Source organism: Microtus pennsylvanicus, chromosome 1, assembly GCF_037038515.1.
Source record: "Microtus pennsylvanicus isolate mMicPen1 chromosome 1, mMicPen1.hap1, whole genome shotgun sequence".
Taxonomy (NCBI): Eukaryota; Metazoa; Chordata; class Mammalia; order Rodentia; family Cricetidae; genus Microtus; species Microtus pennsylvanicus.
Genome location: NC_134579.1, coordinates 197,590,743 through 197,610,016, shown reverse-complemented (window position 1 = coordinate 197,610,016; position 19,274 = coordinate 197,590,743). Strand labels below are relative to the sequence as shown.

Genomic DNA, 19,274 nt, shown 5'->3' with positions numbered 1-19,274 from the left:
CTCTGAGGGTCTCTCTAGCTCTGCATGTTGACACAGTAGACAGAGATGAGCAGGCGCTCACACACGTGGGGGTTCATCACACTTGGATGTGGTCTTGTTTCTGTGCATGCTCTGGGGGGGGGGGTGAAGAGCACCTACATTCCCACTTCAGCTTCCTTAATGTATTGGAGGGAAAGCAGGAAAATCTTTTGACCCAATGCCTACCGAAGTCTCTAGTCAGACTCTAACTTTATACAAAAAGCACCAGAGCAAATACTTTTATTTGTATGTAGTTTTAGACATTTGCTTATAAAAAATACCTGTAGTGGCATTTCAGTTGTATTTTAATAAAGCTTGCCTGAAGATCCGAGAGCAAAACAGGCCCCTGGTCATGAGGTCAAGGTAAGAGTCAGTGACCCAATGCTTTGATTTTCAGATCTTCAGGTTAAACCCCAGTTTCTCTCTCTGAGTTTTTATTAACCGTGCTTCAAATACCTCCATTAAGATTCAGAGACCCACACTAGAGCACTGGACTGAGCTCCCAAGGTCCAAATGAGGAGCAGAGGGAAGAAGAACATGAGCAAGGAAGTCAGGACGGCGAGGGGTGCACCCACCCACTGAGAGAGTAGGGCTGATCTAATGGGAGCTCACCAAGGCCAGCTGGACTGGGACTGGAAAAGCATGGGATAAAACTGGACTCTCTGAACACGGCGGACAATGAGGGCTGCTGAGAAGCCAAGGACAATGGCACTGGGTTTTGATCCTACTGCATGTACTGGCTTTGTGGGAGGCTAGCCTGTTTGGATGCTCACCTTCCTAGACCTGGATTGAGGGGGGAGGACCTTGGATTTCCCATGGGCAGGGAACCCTGACTGCTCTTTGGACTGGAGAGGGAGGTGGAGAGGAGTGGGGGGAGGGGAGGGAAAAGGGAGGTGGGGAGAAGGCGGAAATTAAAAAAAAAAGATTCATGCATTCATTCAACAAGTATTCGAGTGCTGGGGGCTAAGCATTAAAAAAAATAAGATGCCATCTCATGCTAAAGATCAAAATATTTAAAGAAGACTCACATAGGAATGCAAATAAGTCCAATGAAAGACGATAGTCTTCCAAGGTATGTGAATCACAAGGTCTCTGAGCAACGTGAAGTAGAGGCTCAACAATGGTGATGTGTATTGTGCATGATGATGTCAGCAAAGACCTTAAAGAAGAGGTGGCTGTGTGGCTATCATCAAAGGTGAAGGTGAGTGGGCAGGTATAGTAGAGGGTGTGCACACCACCAGCTATGAAAGAGCATGGGAGCTTGGGAAAGTGCAACTTGCGCCATACGTCTCCTGAAAGCTTAGGACATGGAAGGTGTGTTGCTGAGAACTGATTCTAACTTCAAGATCCCTGGCTTAATGCTGTGAAGGCAATTAAATCATTAATGGGCAAAGAATACAATAAAAAGAAATGCTTTATAATAAAAAAACTTCTCTCATAATTTATTTCATGAGAGTTCTTGTAAATGCATATATGCATTTTTTTAATCTTGTAAGTGGAAGCCAATGATGGTCAAGGTTATTCCAGTACTTTGCTCCTTTGGGGATGAGAAAGGATAAATAAAAACTGCCTGCCTCCTTCACTCCCTTAGATTTAGAGGTATTGAGCTGATTTTTACGCAATGTTACATATTTTTTTTTAACAATCTCTGATATAACTAATTCCATCACTAAAATTCCATCACAGACAAGTAACAAACAAGACTGTTTGGGCTGTTGCATGCTTAACTCTGAATGTGTAAATCACACATACTGAACTCACGTACCCAGCTTATTCACATTGACTTCATAGAGCCTCAGGCCTTCATCTAATGATGCATTGTTGGATTTAATCTTCTCTTCGATCTTTGCTTCATCCAGGTTGGGATTATTGGTAGCATTGTAGACTAGAAGAGCCCACAGCACCACCCTAGAAAAGATGTCAGAGAGAACTATTGTTCCCAGGGTTGTTTTTTGACTGTTTGTTTTTGCCTGGGAGAAACAGAACCTGGATGCCAGGAGCTATTAAGACCGCAAAGACAAACTAAGAAATATTGGCCTTTCTTTCTCTGTTGTACAGATTATAATGTTCAGTCTGTCTCATCTGGAATAGATTTTTTACAACATAATTCTTTAGAATTTTTTCATAACACCCCACTTTTTCAAAAATATTTAAGTAGTATCAACAGTTCATATGCCATATAATAATACTTTTAACATCCACCAACAGGGGACATAGTACAGTTAATTCTATTTTGTTTACTTATAGGCAAAACTTAAAATGTCAAAGAAAATGGTTGAATTGCATATTGGACTCTTGAAACTGGTGTGTGTCATTGTTTACAAATGTGGTGCATGTCTCGCAGATGGAGTTTTTCCAAGTACTTAATATGGTGAAAATATATAAAATAAATACTCAAAGTGTACCCAGTTTGGCTAGTAAAATGGTTTTAGAAAGTGTAACCCTGAAAATTTCCTTATGGGAAGCATAGGTGTATATTTTAAGACCACTGTCAAAACATACAGCTAAGCCACGCTCGCAGCTCTTGTCAATAGTAAAATCTAAAGGCAATTCTGTACTGAGGCAGAGGTACATACTGTCATTTTGTCAGGTAAAGGAGATTTTTTTTTTTTGCTTCTTTATGTGAGTGTGCTGCATGTGTATTTCCTCTTTATTTTGAGAAGTGAAGAGTACAGCAGACATCACGCTATTATCCAGATGGGTTGATCATCACGTGCAAAAGAGGAGGCATGTGCCCTCAAAGTCTAGAGGACAGCACACTCTATTGATAAAATTTAGTCAGTAAGAATAGAAGTAAATACAGACATAGCACATTTCTGGTAATAAAAAACAAAGAATAGGTTAAATATTTTTTACTTAAGGTTAGGTGACGTAGTTGGATTTTGCCTATTTAGCTGGTCGGTCAACTCAAGGACAAAGTGTACTCTTCTCCTCTTTGACTCTGGAAACATTTTACCTCTAAAGTGATCTGCTCCTTAACACTCATACATCAGCCATATTTTCAGATGAGGCAAGTATAGATGCCAACATGTGGTGGACGGAGAACCCTTGGACCATTTTCTAAATGGCATATGATGAGATGTCCTCTGATTCAGTGACCATTGGGAGAAAAGCACTGCCACCATGGTTCCTGAGCATCCCTAGCTGTGTCCAGGACAGCATCAGTACAATGTATTGTGGGTATATTTAATACAGACTTAACCATTCAAGAAAGAGTCTGCATTTTCATAAGCCTTATCGTTGTTATTTTTCTTTCCCATCTGAAAATAGAAACTACTCTATGGTTCCACAGTGGCCAAGGTCTATCTCTTGTGGCCGTCTGCCATTCACCATTTGTTTAAGTCAGTCCCTCTGTGGTTTCAGGTTCCCTGCCTGTTTAGGCAGTGAAACATAGCAGCATTATCAGCTGCTTAAGCTGCAAGTCTGAATTGAAACGGAGAGTTCGGGGGGAAAGAATGAATGAGAAACTAATAGATTGTGGTGTGAGGGAAAACTACAAGAGAGGTTACAAAACCTTGTCAGTAAACATAAGAGTAGACAGAATAGGTTTTTCAAAAGAGAGTGAAGCTATAAAAAAAGGACAATGCTGAGAATTTACAACAAAGGAAAATGAAGAAAGTGGATTTTCCCACGAGCTAGATTGGTTCATTCTCCCTATGTTTTTTGGTGACATTATTCACTGGTTTGACAGACCAGGAAATGGAGATTTTATTTATTTAAATGTCTTTCAAACAAGAGTTCTGAGTGGCTGGCATACGCCAACTGTGGCTGATTTTAGTGCCATCAGTAATTGAATAACCTCCTGAGGAAGCTGATGGGATGGATGCTCAATTCCCACGGGCACAACTGTTCTCACTTCAAGCTACTCTTGTCCCAAATGCTATGTAAAGTACCCGCAGAGGATCCTAGCCACCGCTGGATCCATTATTGCAGTCTCATCATAATGTAGTAGTAGATGTGGGAAAGGGACATTTTCCTAGGAAGAGGAGAAAAGCCTTGTCACTTGCTATCCTAAAATAAGTTACTCTCTTTTCAGATCTTAAAGGAAAATGAATGATGCCAGAATAAAAACCTCCCCTAATCAGACAGTGTGATCCCCTTTATTGAATTTATGTAGAAATGACAAGTTGATAGTTCCAGACATTTGTTTTCTATATTTCCAGTATTAAATAGAAAGGGAAATTAATAAAGATCTCTGGTCAACTCTCAAATCCAATTTTATGTGTATCTTCTCATAGTAGCAATGCATCATGGCTGTGCTTTCCGTTTTATAAAAAAAATCTTTAATTATATTTTGGAGTGTGCTTGTGCATGTGTGTGTGTGTATGTATAGTGTGTATGTGGTGTGCATGTGTTGTGTTGTGTGTTCCATAGAGCACCTGTGGAAGTCAGAAGACAAGCTGTCCCATTCAGTTTTCTCTTCCACCATGTGGGTACTGGGCATCAAACTCAGGTCAACAGGCTTGGCAGCAAGCACCTTTGCTCAATGGACCATTTCATTGCCCAGTGGCTACATTTTCATAATGCCAAGTCAGTAAATTAAAGCCTAGCAAGGTTTCTAAGACTATCAGCCTTGATTTGTTACAATTTTATAGAGATACAACATACAATCCCAAGACAAGTATTTGTTTTTCACTCCAGGACTTAACGGGTTTTCATTCTGCAGCATTTTGAAAATCTGATCCTTATATGCCAACTGGTTGTGCACGCTGGGCATAGCCATTAATCACCTATGTGTTAAGTCATGATCCTGATACTAATTTAAAAATGGAGACTTTTAAAAATAAGTATGATTGTATATACTAAAAATATCTGGTTCATATTCTTTATATTTTTATATGCTATAACATATAATTATGACCTTTCTCACAATGGGCCTGGGTGGAAGGCAGTTGTGTGGCTAGAACGCAGGACCTAGCAATCCTAGGCAAGTGCTATCAATACTCCACTGAGATTTACCGCTTGCTCTAAACTCTTCCCTTTGAAGGTCTTTTTGGAATTTTGAATAAGGGATGATGGATTTTGAAGACATAGAAATCTAGCCCTGCTCACCCACCCCTCTCAAGTGCTCTGCTTCTCTAGGACTTTCCTTAGATTTACATTTCAACCCCACTTACTCTCTTTCTGTTTCAGATATGAGAAAAAGATGATTTGCATTCAAGCTGAAGAAATAATGTGAACATCCTAGGCAACTCAAAGGTCTTTCTCTGACCATCATTTCACACACACGCACACACACACACCCCAGACAGCAATGAGCAGGAGAAAAAACACTACACTTTCCAGGTCTCCTCTGTGTTACCTTTTGTCATCATCCAGGGTGTCTCTCTTGACCTTAATCCTGTCCTCGCCTGTGTTTTGATGAATACTGTAAAGACAGACATGTGTTTGTTATGAAGCTCACCCAGTGCATCCAGTCAAAGACAGATATATGTGTCAACTATCAATCCCATTCATTGTGTCCAGTCATAGACAGACACAAGTATCCATGATCAGTTTCTCATCCATTATGTCCAGTCCTCTACAGCAAAACTGGGAAAGGTGAAAAAAGCCGTCAGAATGGATATTCTAAGACTATCTTCCCAAGTCTGTGTTCTGCGGTTCCCAGTCTGCAGAGCCGGGTAACTGCATCTGTGCTCTCGTGAAGATCCACAGTGCATTTTAGTCGACCACAAACCCTAAGACATTCTGAAAAGGAACCTGATTGTGTTTGTTAAGTGAGCTACCTCCTGGACTTATGATAACTTGATGTTTTTCCTGGACCTTTACATCTCTGATATTTAAGAATGAAATTACAAAAGCATGATCGCAGGAGCCTGTGTGGGCATTATTTAGTAAAAATTTTAAGTAGAAAAAGTAATAAAAGCTAATTTTGTAAAAAGGTTGCAATAAGACTGTTGATATTTTATTTTGTAGAGAAAGTGGTCTCTAAATGTGGTGATGTAAACAGAGACTGTGCGTTCATTTTCTGGACACCCAGACCCAAATAATCACACAAAAACTATATTTATTACCATAGTTTGGCCAATGGCTCAGGTATATTCCTAGATAGCTCTTACATCTTAAATTAATACATCTCTATTATTTTATAATTTACCATGAGGCTCGTGGCTTGTTACCTCATATCTTGCTTCTTGGGCTGCTACATGACATCAGTTTGACTCCACCTTCTTTCTCCCTGCATTCAGTTTAGTTTTCCAAACTACCTATATTTTGCCCTTCCATAGGCCAAAGTAGGTTGTTTATTAACCAATATGGTAATAAAACATATTCCATAACATACAAGGGGAATCCCACATCATGGTGACATACCCAAAGCATCCTTACTGTGATCTTCTAAGGAAAGCCAAACAATTTCTGACTATGATTACCTTCTTGTAATTTTGTTACATTAGAACACATATTATATTGGTTCAGTTATGCACATGGAATCAATCACACAGGTGCTCAGATAGAGTCTGAGAAGGAACAGTAAATTAAATATTTCTATTTCTCAGATAATCAATGCATTTACCTTATATTAACCACATAAACGGTGTAGTTCCAGTTCTGGAGGGTTGAATTGAGCTGGAAGACACGATGGGAAAGGATGAGTTGCAGTAAAGCTTAAAAACATTTTTTTCTGAGTCAAGGTTGTCCCCCTTCCAAAACATGAGCTGTCACTGGGAAAGAAAAGACCCTGGGAAATGCTGCAGAACCGCAAGGGTGAAAGATAAAGGAAGGGTTGGTTGTTGGGCCAGAGAAGCCAAGGAAGTAATGAATGCCATGTCTTTTCATCCGTACATTAGTCACTGAATAAGACACTACATTCCCACACAAACTCCGCACTCTTGTTTATGAAGAAATAGAGTCTGGAGAGATGAAGTAGCTTTTTCATAACCATCTGTTAATCACCAGCAGATCTCACACTGGAACTCAAGCTGCTGTGGTGTGAAACACTGTCATTTCCTCTTTAGCTAACAGTCTACCAAACCCCAATAAACACTGTCATTTCATCTCTAGCTAACAGTCTACCAACCCCTTGATAAACACTTTCCTTTGGTTACATTAATTACTGAGATGCAATTGAACATTTTTTGTGGTAATTGCCATCTCATAAGAACATCAGTGATAAGAAAAAGTATAAGTAGAAAAATACATCTTTGATAAAGCCCCATGGTATTGGGATGATGCCAAAGTGGTTAAAAGTGATGGTATGGGTCAGAATATGAACAGCAAATTTCTATGGTGTAACCACAAGAAATCCTGTTACCTTTAAGTATCTTCCAAGGCTTATTTGGTCATATTTCGTACACATCTTTAGTTTTGATGTAAGCATTACTAAAATGCAATGCAAATTTTAAAAAAAATGGAAAAATAATGACAACTATTTTCTGTGTTCTTAGGATGTGTATGCTTTATCTAAGTTTGGTACTTGGAGCCAAAGTCTTTCAGATTTCTGATTATTTTCCCAGATCTGGAATATTTGCATGGACTTCCTAGTTTATCATCCTTAACTCAAATACTCAAGAGATCTGCCAGATTTTGAGTTTTCAGGTTAGATGATCCCTGTAAAGGGCGTTGGGGTGTGATGTTTTCAAACATCCACTTTGGGAACTTGTCTCACAAATGAAAAGGAGCTAATGAATTTTATCCTCTGATGACAATGATGTTGGGAGGAAAATTGCAAGATGCAAATGTCAAATTGCACCCTATCTAATGCAAGCCCACCAGTTAGTGCTCATTCCGTGATTAGTAATACCAGCCATGGCTTGAGAATGCAAAGAAATAATTTCATATTTATAAATCATTCTGCCCATAAAAGCAATAAAAAAGAGCAGTGTGGAAAGAAAATGGGTTGCAAAAAGGCATCCCTTCTCCAAAGCTTTCTTCCTGTCTCATCACTGAGCACATAATTCCTGTTCCAATCCAAGGAGACTATCTCTCTTCGTGAACATAAACAGAAAGCCTTGTTTCTGTCTCGTCATATACTTTTTAATTTTATTTCTAATTATGTGTATGTAAATGTGTCTATATGGGGGGTAAGCACATACAAGTGTAGTTACCAAGGAGACCAGAAGTGGGCAGCTCCCCTGGAGCTGGAGTTGCAGATAGTTGTGAGCCACCAGATGTGGATGCTGGGAACTAAAGCTGGATAGTCTTCAAGAGCAACCACACACTGTTAGCCACTGGTCCTCTTCTCTAGCACCTCGTTCATATATTTATAATGAGCATCACTTGTGCAGTAATAGTAATAGAATCTTCAGTTTCATTCATTATCTTTACCATCAATAAAGAAGCTGAAGTTTTAAAGCCAGAATCAAGGGAATCAGTTCACTTACCCACTCTGCTACCTTGCTCTGTACTTTTACTTCCGGGTGATTAAGGTCATTGTGAATCACAACAGATATTCTATACATTATTCCGTCTGCACATTGGAAATAGGATTAAAATATAATTATTTTTTACACTTGGAACAAACAATGCAAATTCACAATCACATCACTTCACATATATTTAAACACACGGGCACAGGGTGTTTGGGGATAAGTTTGATGCTAAAATTACTCTTACAACTGCTTAGAAGGAGCTATTGATTAGTTTACTCATAGATATTTTCATTGCTTCTAAGTCATCACTTGGCTATGACCATTGTAATACTTGCAAGCTAGTTTTTAATTCTATAGATTTCTGGTACCTAAAGATGATAAAGTGAGTTTTCCATATGAAGTTTGGTTTTAGTTAATAAGAAAATACACTTTTTTGTTTGTGGTTAAAAATGGTAGTTTGGGAATGTGAAACACGAAGTGATTCGAATCCTTGGCAAGATTGATACTGGAAATAAACAGGCACACACATGCCTCCTCTTCAGTGGTCCTTTCCTCCCTCCCTGCTTTGTTCTCCTCAGAGAAGCACTCACTTCCTGAAGTATTAGGTAAAATCTGACCAAACTTCTCTCATTTAAGTTTCTAAGTATAGCCCCTCTACCAAAATAGAGAGGAGGAGGGCTAATATTGACAGGCAGGATTTTAAGTGGTGTAACGAGCTTTATAAAGAAAGCCATACTGGAAACAAAGGTTCTGGTTTTTCATCTTAGTGGCTCTTTTAAGTAGTTGAGTCTTTATGTCCTCAAAGGTTTTGTTTGAGTAACTGGGTACCACACAGGAGCTAACTGTGCACCACACAGGACATGACTTAAAGTAACCAACGAAAGAAAACCACCCTTTTAAAATTGAATTTAAAGTGATGGGGAAAACAGATATCTATTAGTGTGAGCCACATTTGCGCATACTTTTTGGTAAGCCTTAAGTACAAAACATGAGCTATCTAGAAATATACAATTAAACAATGCTAAGGAGTACATTCAATGCAAATTTGGGGGAGTCAGTGCTAAACTATATATAAAAACATGTCTTTGGAAAGTCCCAGCTGTACCAGAAATGCAAATCCTAGTTCTGTAAGTCCCATGTGAAATAGTAGGAATTTCTACCTTATATAGTAATACAGATATGCAAAAAATATGCTCAAAGACCAGTGAGCTTAGTTTATACAGACAAGTTACTTCAGTGTCTAAAACTATTGTTTTAATGATCTTCATTTTTTTATTTCTTCAAAACATGTTCTGAGTGGAAACTATTTAGACTCATGTAAAAGCGATGACAATAACTCTGTTTTTTTAAAAACATATCCTACCCAACAGGACTCCTCACATGAAATCACGGACTTGCTGAGTGCTTAGAGGAAATTCAAGTTGCAGAGTGCAATGTCCCAGTATCCTGGGCTAGTCTAGGAAGCCAGGGAGGCTTGGAGTGTTTCTAAAAGCTACCACTAGATGGAGCACTAAATATAAGTCATTTTTTTTCTTAGCTTGAACATACTACAAAATGGTAAAAATGTAAATAGTTTAACTACTGACATTTCTGAAATTTTATGGAAACATCCAAATATTTAGCCCAGTTTCTTTCAATTTTAAAGGTTTCCCGTCCCCACTTTTTCCTTCAGTTCATTGTTTTCAGAAAATGAGACATTCAGCATCAGATGACCTTAGTACTTTTTAAGCACTATTTATGAAAGTTGTAACTAGATTAAGTTCTCAAATAAACTAGTGTCTCATACTAAGGCTCTTTTGCGTTATGAAGAATTAGTCTCTGCTCAGAAACCACAGATTACCAACTTAGTTAAAACTTAATGGGGCCTGCTTGTTACTTATTTAAAAATTTTTGGATAATTTTATGGGCAATTATGTGATGCTCAGGACAGGAACCAAAGGAATAAAAAATGAATGTCTCCTGGTGGACTGTTGAGAGGGATTTTTTATTGAGAAATTAATTTGCTTAAACATTGTTACTAGGGAAATGTCTAGGCTCCTCATGTTATCAGAGCAGCAAGTCATTGCCTATAGACAGAAAATGATATTCTTGTATCATGACCATCCACAAATCTTCATGTATCCCCATGACTTCAAAAGTTATTGTTCTAACAATTTCATATAAACCAGAATACCCTCTGATAAACTTAACGAGGTGTAAGCTAACTAAATAAGTATGTATGTATTTAATTTCCTGCCAAGTACCTCTTCCAGCCATATAAAACTTCAGAGAGCTATTGCAGATATGGTATTAGGCAGTATTTCATACTGTAGGTCTCCAGTTCACTATCCAAGTTCCTTGAGGAATACAAAAATCATCTCCAAAGTTGTGAAACATAGGATTGAGGTGATGAAATTGAATGTATTTATTTGAAAAGACAAATTAAAATCCGACTCACATGCTGTTTAGATTTCACATTATTCCTCCAAACCGTCAAGGAGCCAATTAGGTCAGCTGCATTTATACTATGAATGGCAACCTGCCTGCCCTTGCATGTCCCGTTCCTTTAAGACACCTGGCATATCAATCTACAATGACTGCTGGACCCACACAAAGGTCCTGCACGCGAATTTGTTATTTGACTAGCTAAACACATGAGAAATTGGAAAGAACACTGCAACTTGCACTGTGAACAGGATTTCCACAATAATGAGGACCAACGAAGCTAATTCTCAGTTGGGCTGCATGTGCCTACATCATCGAAGTTCACCAGGTAGTAGGGTTGGTGTTGATGCAAGCACAGACAATATCATTAGGAATGGAAATAATCCTTATTCCAGGAGCACTTGGGAGAAGGACAAGGAGATTGGGCAAAGATTCATTATTTGTCATAGACATCTATGACATCCTGAAATATCTGTGAGACGGTGCCTGAAAAATGGCACTCGTGGTATGTAATGTGAGGTAAAGAGATTTGCAAAGAAAAATAAGATCATGTCACAACAATCAGAACCAATTTGGTTGCTAAAACAAGGCAGAATATCTGATCATCAAGCGATCTAGCTCTCTCTCTTAAAACACTGGTAGATTATTATTGATAAACTCAGTAAAATTCATATAGCCCAGAGTAAAGAGAACTGGATAAGGTAGATAATAGACTTGGCAGTTGTCCCAATCTTCCTGACAATGGAAAGATAGGATTTACTAATAAATCAGATGCTAGCCTGAGAATGTTTACTGTACCAGCTTCTCAAAGAGTAAGAAGTTGCTGGTAGCATGTGAACGGCATTGGAGACTCCGCGACATGACATAACTGTGATTTTATTATAGTGAAAAAAAATCTCAGTCGTTTTAAATTTGAACAGAAGGAAAAACCTTATTTGAATTTTTTTGTTTGCGGTACTTTGTTACTTACTTTTTAGAAAAGATAATGAAAGGCTCAGACGGTGAGGGCTCAGAAATCCAGTAGAATAGAAGAGATAATTGTGGAACACTGTGGCACTGCACTTAATTCAAGTTTTTATTTCTGAGGTTATGGTTTCTTTATATAATAGTGAAATCCCATGTAAGTACAGATAAAGAAGGAGTCGGCCATTGTATAAAGAGCACATGGCTAGAGTACATGGCAAAAATTGCTAGGATGATAAAAAAATAATTGGAGCACAAAAGTTTGAGATGATTTTTGCCACACGGTGACATAATATTGAATGGCTAAAATTATATGTTAATCACAACAGTCATCTGAATTAGCTTCTTCTTTATTAATGTGGTTGAGATAAGCCATTTTAATGGACTGTAATATTTGCCTGCTTTGTTGAAACTCCAATGAAAGTTATGACGCAGAGATGAACGGCCTGAACAAGGCTCCCTTCAAGAGTGTTAGGCCCCGCATGAATCAGCGGATACAGCTCCAGTCCACCAAGTTATGGGCTCTGAAGTACCCATGTCAATGTTCTTGGGCAGCAGAGGACGTGCCAGTTCTGAAGGGAGAGCGCCACAGAGGCTCTTTGTGTGCTCATACAAAGAGGGAAATACTTAGTTAGAATTGTAATATTCCCATCTGATGGCAGGAGTCCATGTGAAGTATGCACTGGAACCTAATACTGCTGCTGCTTGCTGTGGGGGAGGAGGAGGTGCCGGAATCATAAATATCTGTGGTATAAAGCGAGCAGAATAACCACAAACATTTCCTTGAATTGATGTCCTTATTACTGTAACAAAATGTATATCCATGTTTCATGTAAAATTTTCCATACTTCTAATGTGAATGTTCTTACAAAGGAAGTTCATGAAATATCTAAAGCTATAAGAATAAGAGTAAACTAAATGGGTTTATTTTTCCCTAGGTTTTGGGTTTCTGGTGATACATTACAGATGTTTTGACCTTACAAACTACAGGACTGGATTTTATAAAACCTTTTTTGCCTCTAGTATCTCATATTTGAGAATATTACTTTGTTGAAAGCAATGGGACAATCACTTGATTGGAATGTGTCTTTATTATAAGACTCTGAAATCACTAACTCCAAATAGCAAACAAAATGTGACCCATATATGAGACAGAATTAGATAAAGAATTGGTCCATCTGGCTTTCCCTCTACTGGCTTCTTACAAGATATAGCTACCACAGTTGAACATTATGATTACTACTAATAGAAAAACATAAAAAGAAAAAAATAGCAGGAAATGCTGGAATTACTTGAAATTTTATCATTCAAAAATACGGGCTCTAAGGGGAACTCAGAGTTAGGGCACTTGCTTGATGTATGGAACACTGGATTTGAGTTCCAGGACAGCAAAACCACCCTCAAACTGATTCGTAACTTGACTGATAACCCATCCTCACCAGCGTTCTTCAAGAAGTGATAAAAAGGTACTAACTATTACCATGGCCACTAATACAAATCTCACAGTGTGTAAGCACAGAGCTGACTTCCACAAAACCTTAAATGCCAAGAATCAGGTTTCTGACACATCATAGCAAACTTTAGAAACCTGTTTCCTCAGGTGGTACCCTTTGCAGTGCACTGAGAAACCCTAGTTCTCAAACACACAGGAAGTTCCTCAGGTGTTTTAATTTGACAAAACACTATAAAAAGCAAAGCACCCCTTTCCCATCCTCGAGTGTATTATAGTGAAAATTAATTCCTTTCGATTAAATATCTTTTCCTTAAAATCTTCTCTGAAAGAAAATAGCTCATAGTGAAGAAAAGAAGTACTCGGCTCTACCAGTTCAGCGGGGACTCAAGACACAGTGATGTTTGTTTTACTAGTCTTTGGATGTGCTAATGAACCAAGTGTTGCCAATCATACAACTTTGCTGCAACAGTCTGTCTTTCCACTCTCAGAATACAGTTTTACATACTGTAGACATACCACACACAGGATCTTACCAAATGAGTCTTACCATTCTTTGGTTTATGGGTTCTGTTAGTAACAGGGATATTAGTGGTGACAGTGGGTGGTGTAGTACTAGGAGGGTTTACAGTAGCTGGCAATAAAGATGAGAAAGATGCAATTTTAAAAGGAGCATAAAACAGTTAATATGGACAAGCAATCTACAGCTACTATATGAAAATGCACAAGAGAATTGAAACCATTTCATGCTACTAATACAGTAGACTAAAAGCTTACAGAGCATAAAACGAAGCAAGACTTTCTATGGTACATTAAGAATCAGTTTGCATGGCTTTGGTACTACATTGCACAAAGGCTCAGAGCTGACACAGAGGGACTGGAGAAAACACAGTTGGATTCTATACCTACATCTGCAATTGAGAGGCTGGTAAGCCCATGGGAAATTACTCTTTCTAGAAACTAGTTCCCAGAGACCACTGAAAGAAAGTTAAAAGCAGGCAATCTGCATAATTTTACACCTTAGAAGTTATCTAAACTAAGTCAAGTCTGGACTGATGCACAGAGACAAGGGAAATAAAATAGCAAAATAAAATGTATCCCTCCTTATAAAGATAAATGAAAAAGAAAAACAAGGGGATGATGTGCGTGGACTAATCCAATCATTTGGAGGCCCTAGAAACGTCACAAACACTAGTGGGTGGGAAATATTTCATAAGGACAACCCTTAAAGGGAGGCATTTCATAAGTCCTATGGCTAAGCTGTTTGTCTGATACTTGAAAATGCACAAACAAGAAATCCTTTTGCATTGCTTCGACAGCTTCTTTCTTGGAGATTGTATGCCTTTGTAAGAAGAAAATTAACCAAGCACACAGCTGTCCTTCAGTTTATCTTATGGATGTATTTGTGTCGGAGCATAATCATGTATACAATGACTATCTGTTATATCATTTTAATTGTTACTTAAGCATAAAACAGTGAAGAGATGATCCAAAGAATTGCCTTCCAAAGACACCAGAGAAAATGCTGAACTCCTTGTTGTAAAAATGCGTGCAGTGACAATGATTTTCCATTCCAGAATAAAATAAAAACTTAAGAATGGGAACAATTTTCCTTTCTGTAAATCAAAACTGGGAATAATTGTGCTCACCCTAATGCAAATGCATCATGAAAATATTTGTGTTCATTAAGGAAAAAACGGGGACTACATGAGGAGAATGCTGAGCTTCTGGACCTTTGGTCCAACAGAATGAGTTCTATAGATACTTATATTAAAATAATAAAAAAATAATAAATTTTCAAAACCTTTGGATCAAAGGTCTTCTGCTATGTTTTTACAAAACTATTTCATAACTTCATGGAGTTCATGGGGAAAAAACAATGTCATTTTCTTGAGGAATTGATTGGTAATAATATTCATGTTATCTTAGAAGGGAAATCCAAAAATAGTGCGTTTCCTCCTTGCCCTGCCTGGCTGACCCTCAGACTGCAAAGAGCCTAAATTCTACTTGCATGATCTTACTTTGAATCTGTCGCCTCTGTGCCATGATCCTTTTTAACAAAGCCACCTTCTATGGGAAGGCATACCCACGATTCTAATGTGGAGCATAGAAGATGCTACTTTTTATAGAGGAATTCAGCATGACAATGGATAAAAACTGCTCACAAAAATTAGAAAGAGTAATGATAAGTTTAAGCAAACTATTTTTGTTATATATTGCATACATATGTAACTATATTATTAGCATACAACTACTTTGTACATAAAACAATTCTATCTACAATATAATCATCAATCATCAAAATAACATAGTAATATTAACACTAGATTACTTTAACAATTTTTATCTAAAGATTCAAGTTATACAATATAACACAAATTGACCCACTGGTTTTAGTTTTAAATCTTATCTAAATATTCAGTATAAGCTTTTCTATCAATTTATGGATATGAGCACCTCTTCAAGATACTGCACAACTGCATATCCAAGACACTTGCAATAATCTTGAGAAGAAAAGTGGGAAGAAATGAAACCAATCCATTCAAGCAATATATAACCATTCACATTTAGAAAAACCCTGCGTTTTATGGAAATACAGCCAATGTGGCCATTATGTCCTGACAACATTATTGGTGCACACCAGTATTGTGCACTCACACAGCAAAAATACACCTAGATATTCTGTTTTGCTGTTTCTGTGTTTCCAGGTGAAAATTAAATTACAGACCAAAGCACTGACAACATCATCCCTAAACAGCAAGCATAAGAACAGAAAAAAAGGTTGAGGAAGATGACATCGACTTCCTACCTTGACAGAGAGTCCCCAGATCCGAACAGTTCGTCAGCTCAGCTGCGGGCAGAGGGATCAGGTAGGAACCTAGGTCAAAACAGACACATATCCAAATTTAACTTGTGATTTGCTGATATTATCCAAAGAGTCAATATTATGAATCATGTAATTGGTAAGGTAGAAACTGTCCTCAGAGTCAACCGACAGTGTTCCAACATGAAAGGTCTTATAAGGGTACCTTAATTTCCTCAAATGCACAACTGAAGAATTGCCATTGTCCTCAAAATCTTGAGCTCTAATTTTCAGTCATTCACACATGAAAGGAAAGAAGCACAATTGTCCCTTTAAGTCTATGTAAAAACCTTTGGTGCCTTTTGGAGTAATGAATTATGAAACTCAGATGCTCTCTGTTGATCTACATCTTCATGGAATAACAATGGGCTTAACTTATTGCAAAATAGGGCATTTGTTTAAAGAAATAATTAACTCAAAGCTATACATTATACATACATCATACAGATATACTATATATCTAAATTTGAAAGACGTTTATGTAGTAGTGAATTCATTCAAATGTTTAAACATTTGTCCAACTTTCCCATGGGAAAACAATGTGGAGGCAGAGCAGGTGCAAGAGCTCACAAAGTGTGTTTAATTAGGTAAGCGGTAGACACAAACAGAAAACATCTAGCTTAATGGCATCTAGGGATGTATAATTTCCTTCTTTTCAGATGCCACAAGCTCCTGGCTCATGGAAAGAATTCCAGTACATCAGAAAGGACCAGCCCTTCAAGCAAGTCTATGATATGATATTTGCTGGTAAGAACTACCTCATGGATTCCTGCAACAAAGACACTTTACCTACAGTTGATGACATGTGGAGGAAAAATTCCTGCCACTACGCCGACTTTCTCAGAGACACCATCAGAAGCTAGCCTCACTGTAACATACGCCAAGGTACCTAGGGAAGAGTGTCAACCGTGGTGGTGGTCAACAGGAAGCTGTGTCATCAGCTTGGTGAGAAGAATGAACAGGAAACACAGCATTACAGGTACTGAGGTGGCAAGAGCTCTGAGGCCACAGGATTTCCCAAACATGTGCCTATGTGGTACTGGAGAGAGCTGGGAGTGCACACTCTTGGCACTACTGTATTAGAGTAATTACTGAAAACTGTGGGAATGGTCAGATAGATGCCAGTGCAGCATGTGCAAGGACTTCTAGACTACAAAGGGCTGGAACACTGAGGCTGCTAAGTCTTTCTCCCAATCCCAGATCCCATACAGTAGGTGCATGCTCAAGCTTCACTAAGCAAATTATGAATGAATTAATCCCAGTATGAATGACCGCTAAATTTAGCCTAAACTCTTTTTTTTAAAAAAAGCAATTGGAATAAACGAAGGGGTGCTTGGTAAGACTACAGACTGTGGTTTGAAAATAGCAATTTTGATGTGGGAAGACGCAAGAAGGTAAAGCAATATTAAACATTCAGGTTTGATATCACATGTCTCAAGAAGATAGACTGAAAGAGAGAGAAGGACACAAAGATTATGAAGACAGATTATGCAAGATTCAGTGACTAATTGAAAAGAGAAAGGGAAGGAGGGAGAACACTTTGCTGGTTTCCAGCTTGAGAAAGTAGGCATGATGACATCACAAATGGAGAAAGGAAACAGAAAGATCATGGATTCTCTTCTGCTATGTCTGGCAAGGAATGCCATCTGCCTGTAGGACGTCTATAGTTCACACGTGAGAAGCTGTCTTTCTGTAAGGGGACCAGTCAACAAAAGGTACCAATGAGACTGTGTTCACCCGAGTATGAGTTCAAGGAGAGAACAGATTAAACTTTAGCTATTGCTATATTTAAGTTTCCAATACAGAGATTTGGGGGGGGGGGGATAAAAGCAGCCCTTGGTCAAGGTGGCTTCACAGAATTTAAGTAAGGAAAGTTGAATGGAGGGTGTGGCGACAAGGAGTGGAACCGAAAGGTTGAAGAGATAAAGTCTGAAAAGGCCTCTAACTTCTCTGGACAGGAATCGGTGTCCGTCTCGTGGGAACAATGAAAGTCAGACTGCGGCCTCTGGAGACTGAATGTGGCAGGAGGAAGCCTGGCTGTGCAAGGAAGCAGAGATAGGAAGGGGGAGTTTTGAAGACTGAAAACCTAAGCAAGCATGTGCCCTGGGAAAGGCATGTGATGTGGCAAAGTGGAGGGAGGGCAGAGATAGATTGGGAACTTATCTTCAGAGTTTGGTGTCCCTTGTGCAGGTCCATTTTTTTTCAGACCCCCCCCCCACACTTTTACAGGCACTTTTAGCAAGGACTTCTGAAAACTAACAAGCCTATCAGACTCATGTGACTGGAGAAATCTCAGCCATTGTGACAGGGCACAGTGGAGACCCTTGGATGAGGTTCCCGTAGTTCTCAGATTACACACAATGCTGGCAGTCCAGGGATCCTGAGAGAGGCTTCAGAAACTGATATGGTATCTCTCCAAGACAAAGAGAGATAAGGGACAATGTTGTGGGAAAGAAGTTTCTAGGCTAACTACATTTCCACCCTAGTGTATCTAGGAACTCAGAGGTGGGAATACGGGGAAACATCAGGTGAGGGGCCATGATTTAGAACAAGATCTTGACCGTTTTATCAGAGTCATTGTATACATTTCAATCTCTGGCTTCCTTTCAGAAGAAATTATAAACATTTGCTTCTGAATATTTTAATTAGTTGTTCTTTCTAAGGGAAGGTCAAGTTTATCAAATTACCAGTGTTGTATAAATACTGAATAGATAGATACCATTGTATCTCAAGAGCACTAGAAATTACATATGAAATATTTTTACATGCAAATGGCATAAAAGCAAGTGCCACAATTTAATTAGAAGGTAATAACAATGGTAAAGGAAATCTCATATTACAAATACTTTGGACTATGTAAACAAATACATGAAATACAAAAAGTAAACAGTGCTAGGTATGGGGAAATGCCATTGTAGGTTTACTACTCAGAAGGAGTCACTCCATTTGTGCAGGTCATGTTAGCACTCACTGACGTGTAGCCAGCAGCGTATCTCACAGCCTAAATTAATACTTACAAAAATAGTACAGCAAGTTAAAAACGATTTGGAAAAATATAATCCTCTCCAAGTTTCTCTCTGTTGGTGTTACTAAGATGAATTTCATAATTTTCCATAAGTAAGTGTATTATAAACTTATTTTATGATTTTTAAAAACATTTCCCTTTTTTGTACTGTGTTGTGTATGTTCATGTATATGTATGTTTGTACAACTATGTGCATGTGTGTATAAAGGTCACTTAGTTGAT

The 19,274-nt window shown here is 38.4% G+C and overlaps 1 protein-coding gene across 3 annotated transcripts in view; it reads right to left on the bottom strand.

The window, feature by feature from the left end:
• The window catches only part of Adgrg6 (adhesion G protein-coupled receptor G6), a 132,310-nt gene that overhangs the window by 36,550 nt on the left and 76,486 nt on the right, over window positions 1-19,274 (bottom strand). For 2 of the 3 annotated variants that reach the window (XM_075948572.1, XM_075948550.1), the window contains exons 5-10: window positions 15,974-16,042; window positions 13,715-13,798; window positions 8,340-8,425; window positions 6,533-6,585; window positions 5,321-5,386; window positions 1,784-1,926 (exon numbers count right to left, since the gene is read on the bottom strand). In XM_075948572.1, coding sequence (XP_075804687.1) covers window positions 1,784-1,926; window positions 5,321-5,386; window positions 6,533-6,585; window positions 8,340-8,425; window positions 13,715-13,798; window positions 15,974-16,042 — 501 coding nt within the window. The remainder of the gene's footprint in view (window positions 1-1,783; window positions 1,927-5,320; window positions 5,387-6,532; window positions 6,586-8,339; window positions 8,426-13,714; window positions 13,799-15,973; window positions 16,043-19,274) is intronic. The other variant, XM_075948561.1, reaches the window with a different exon arrangement.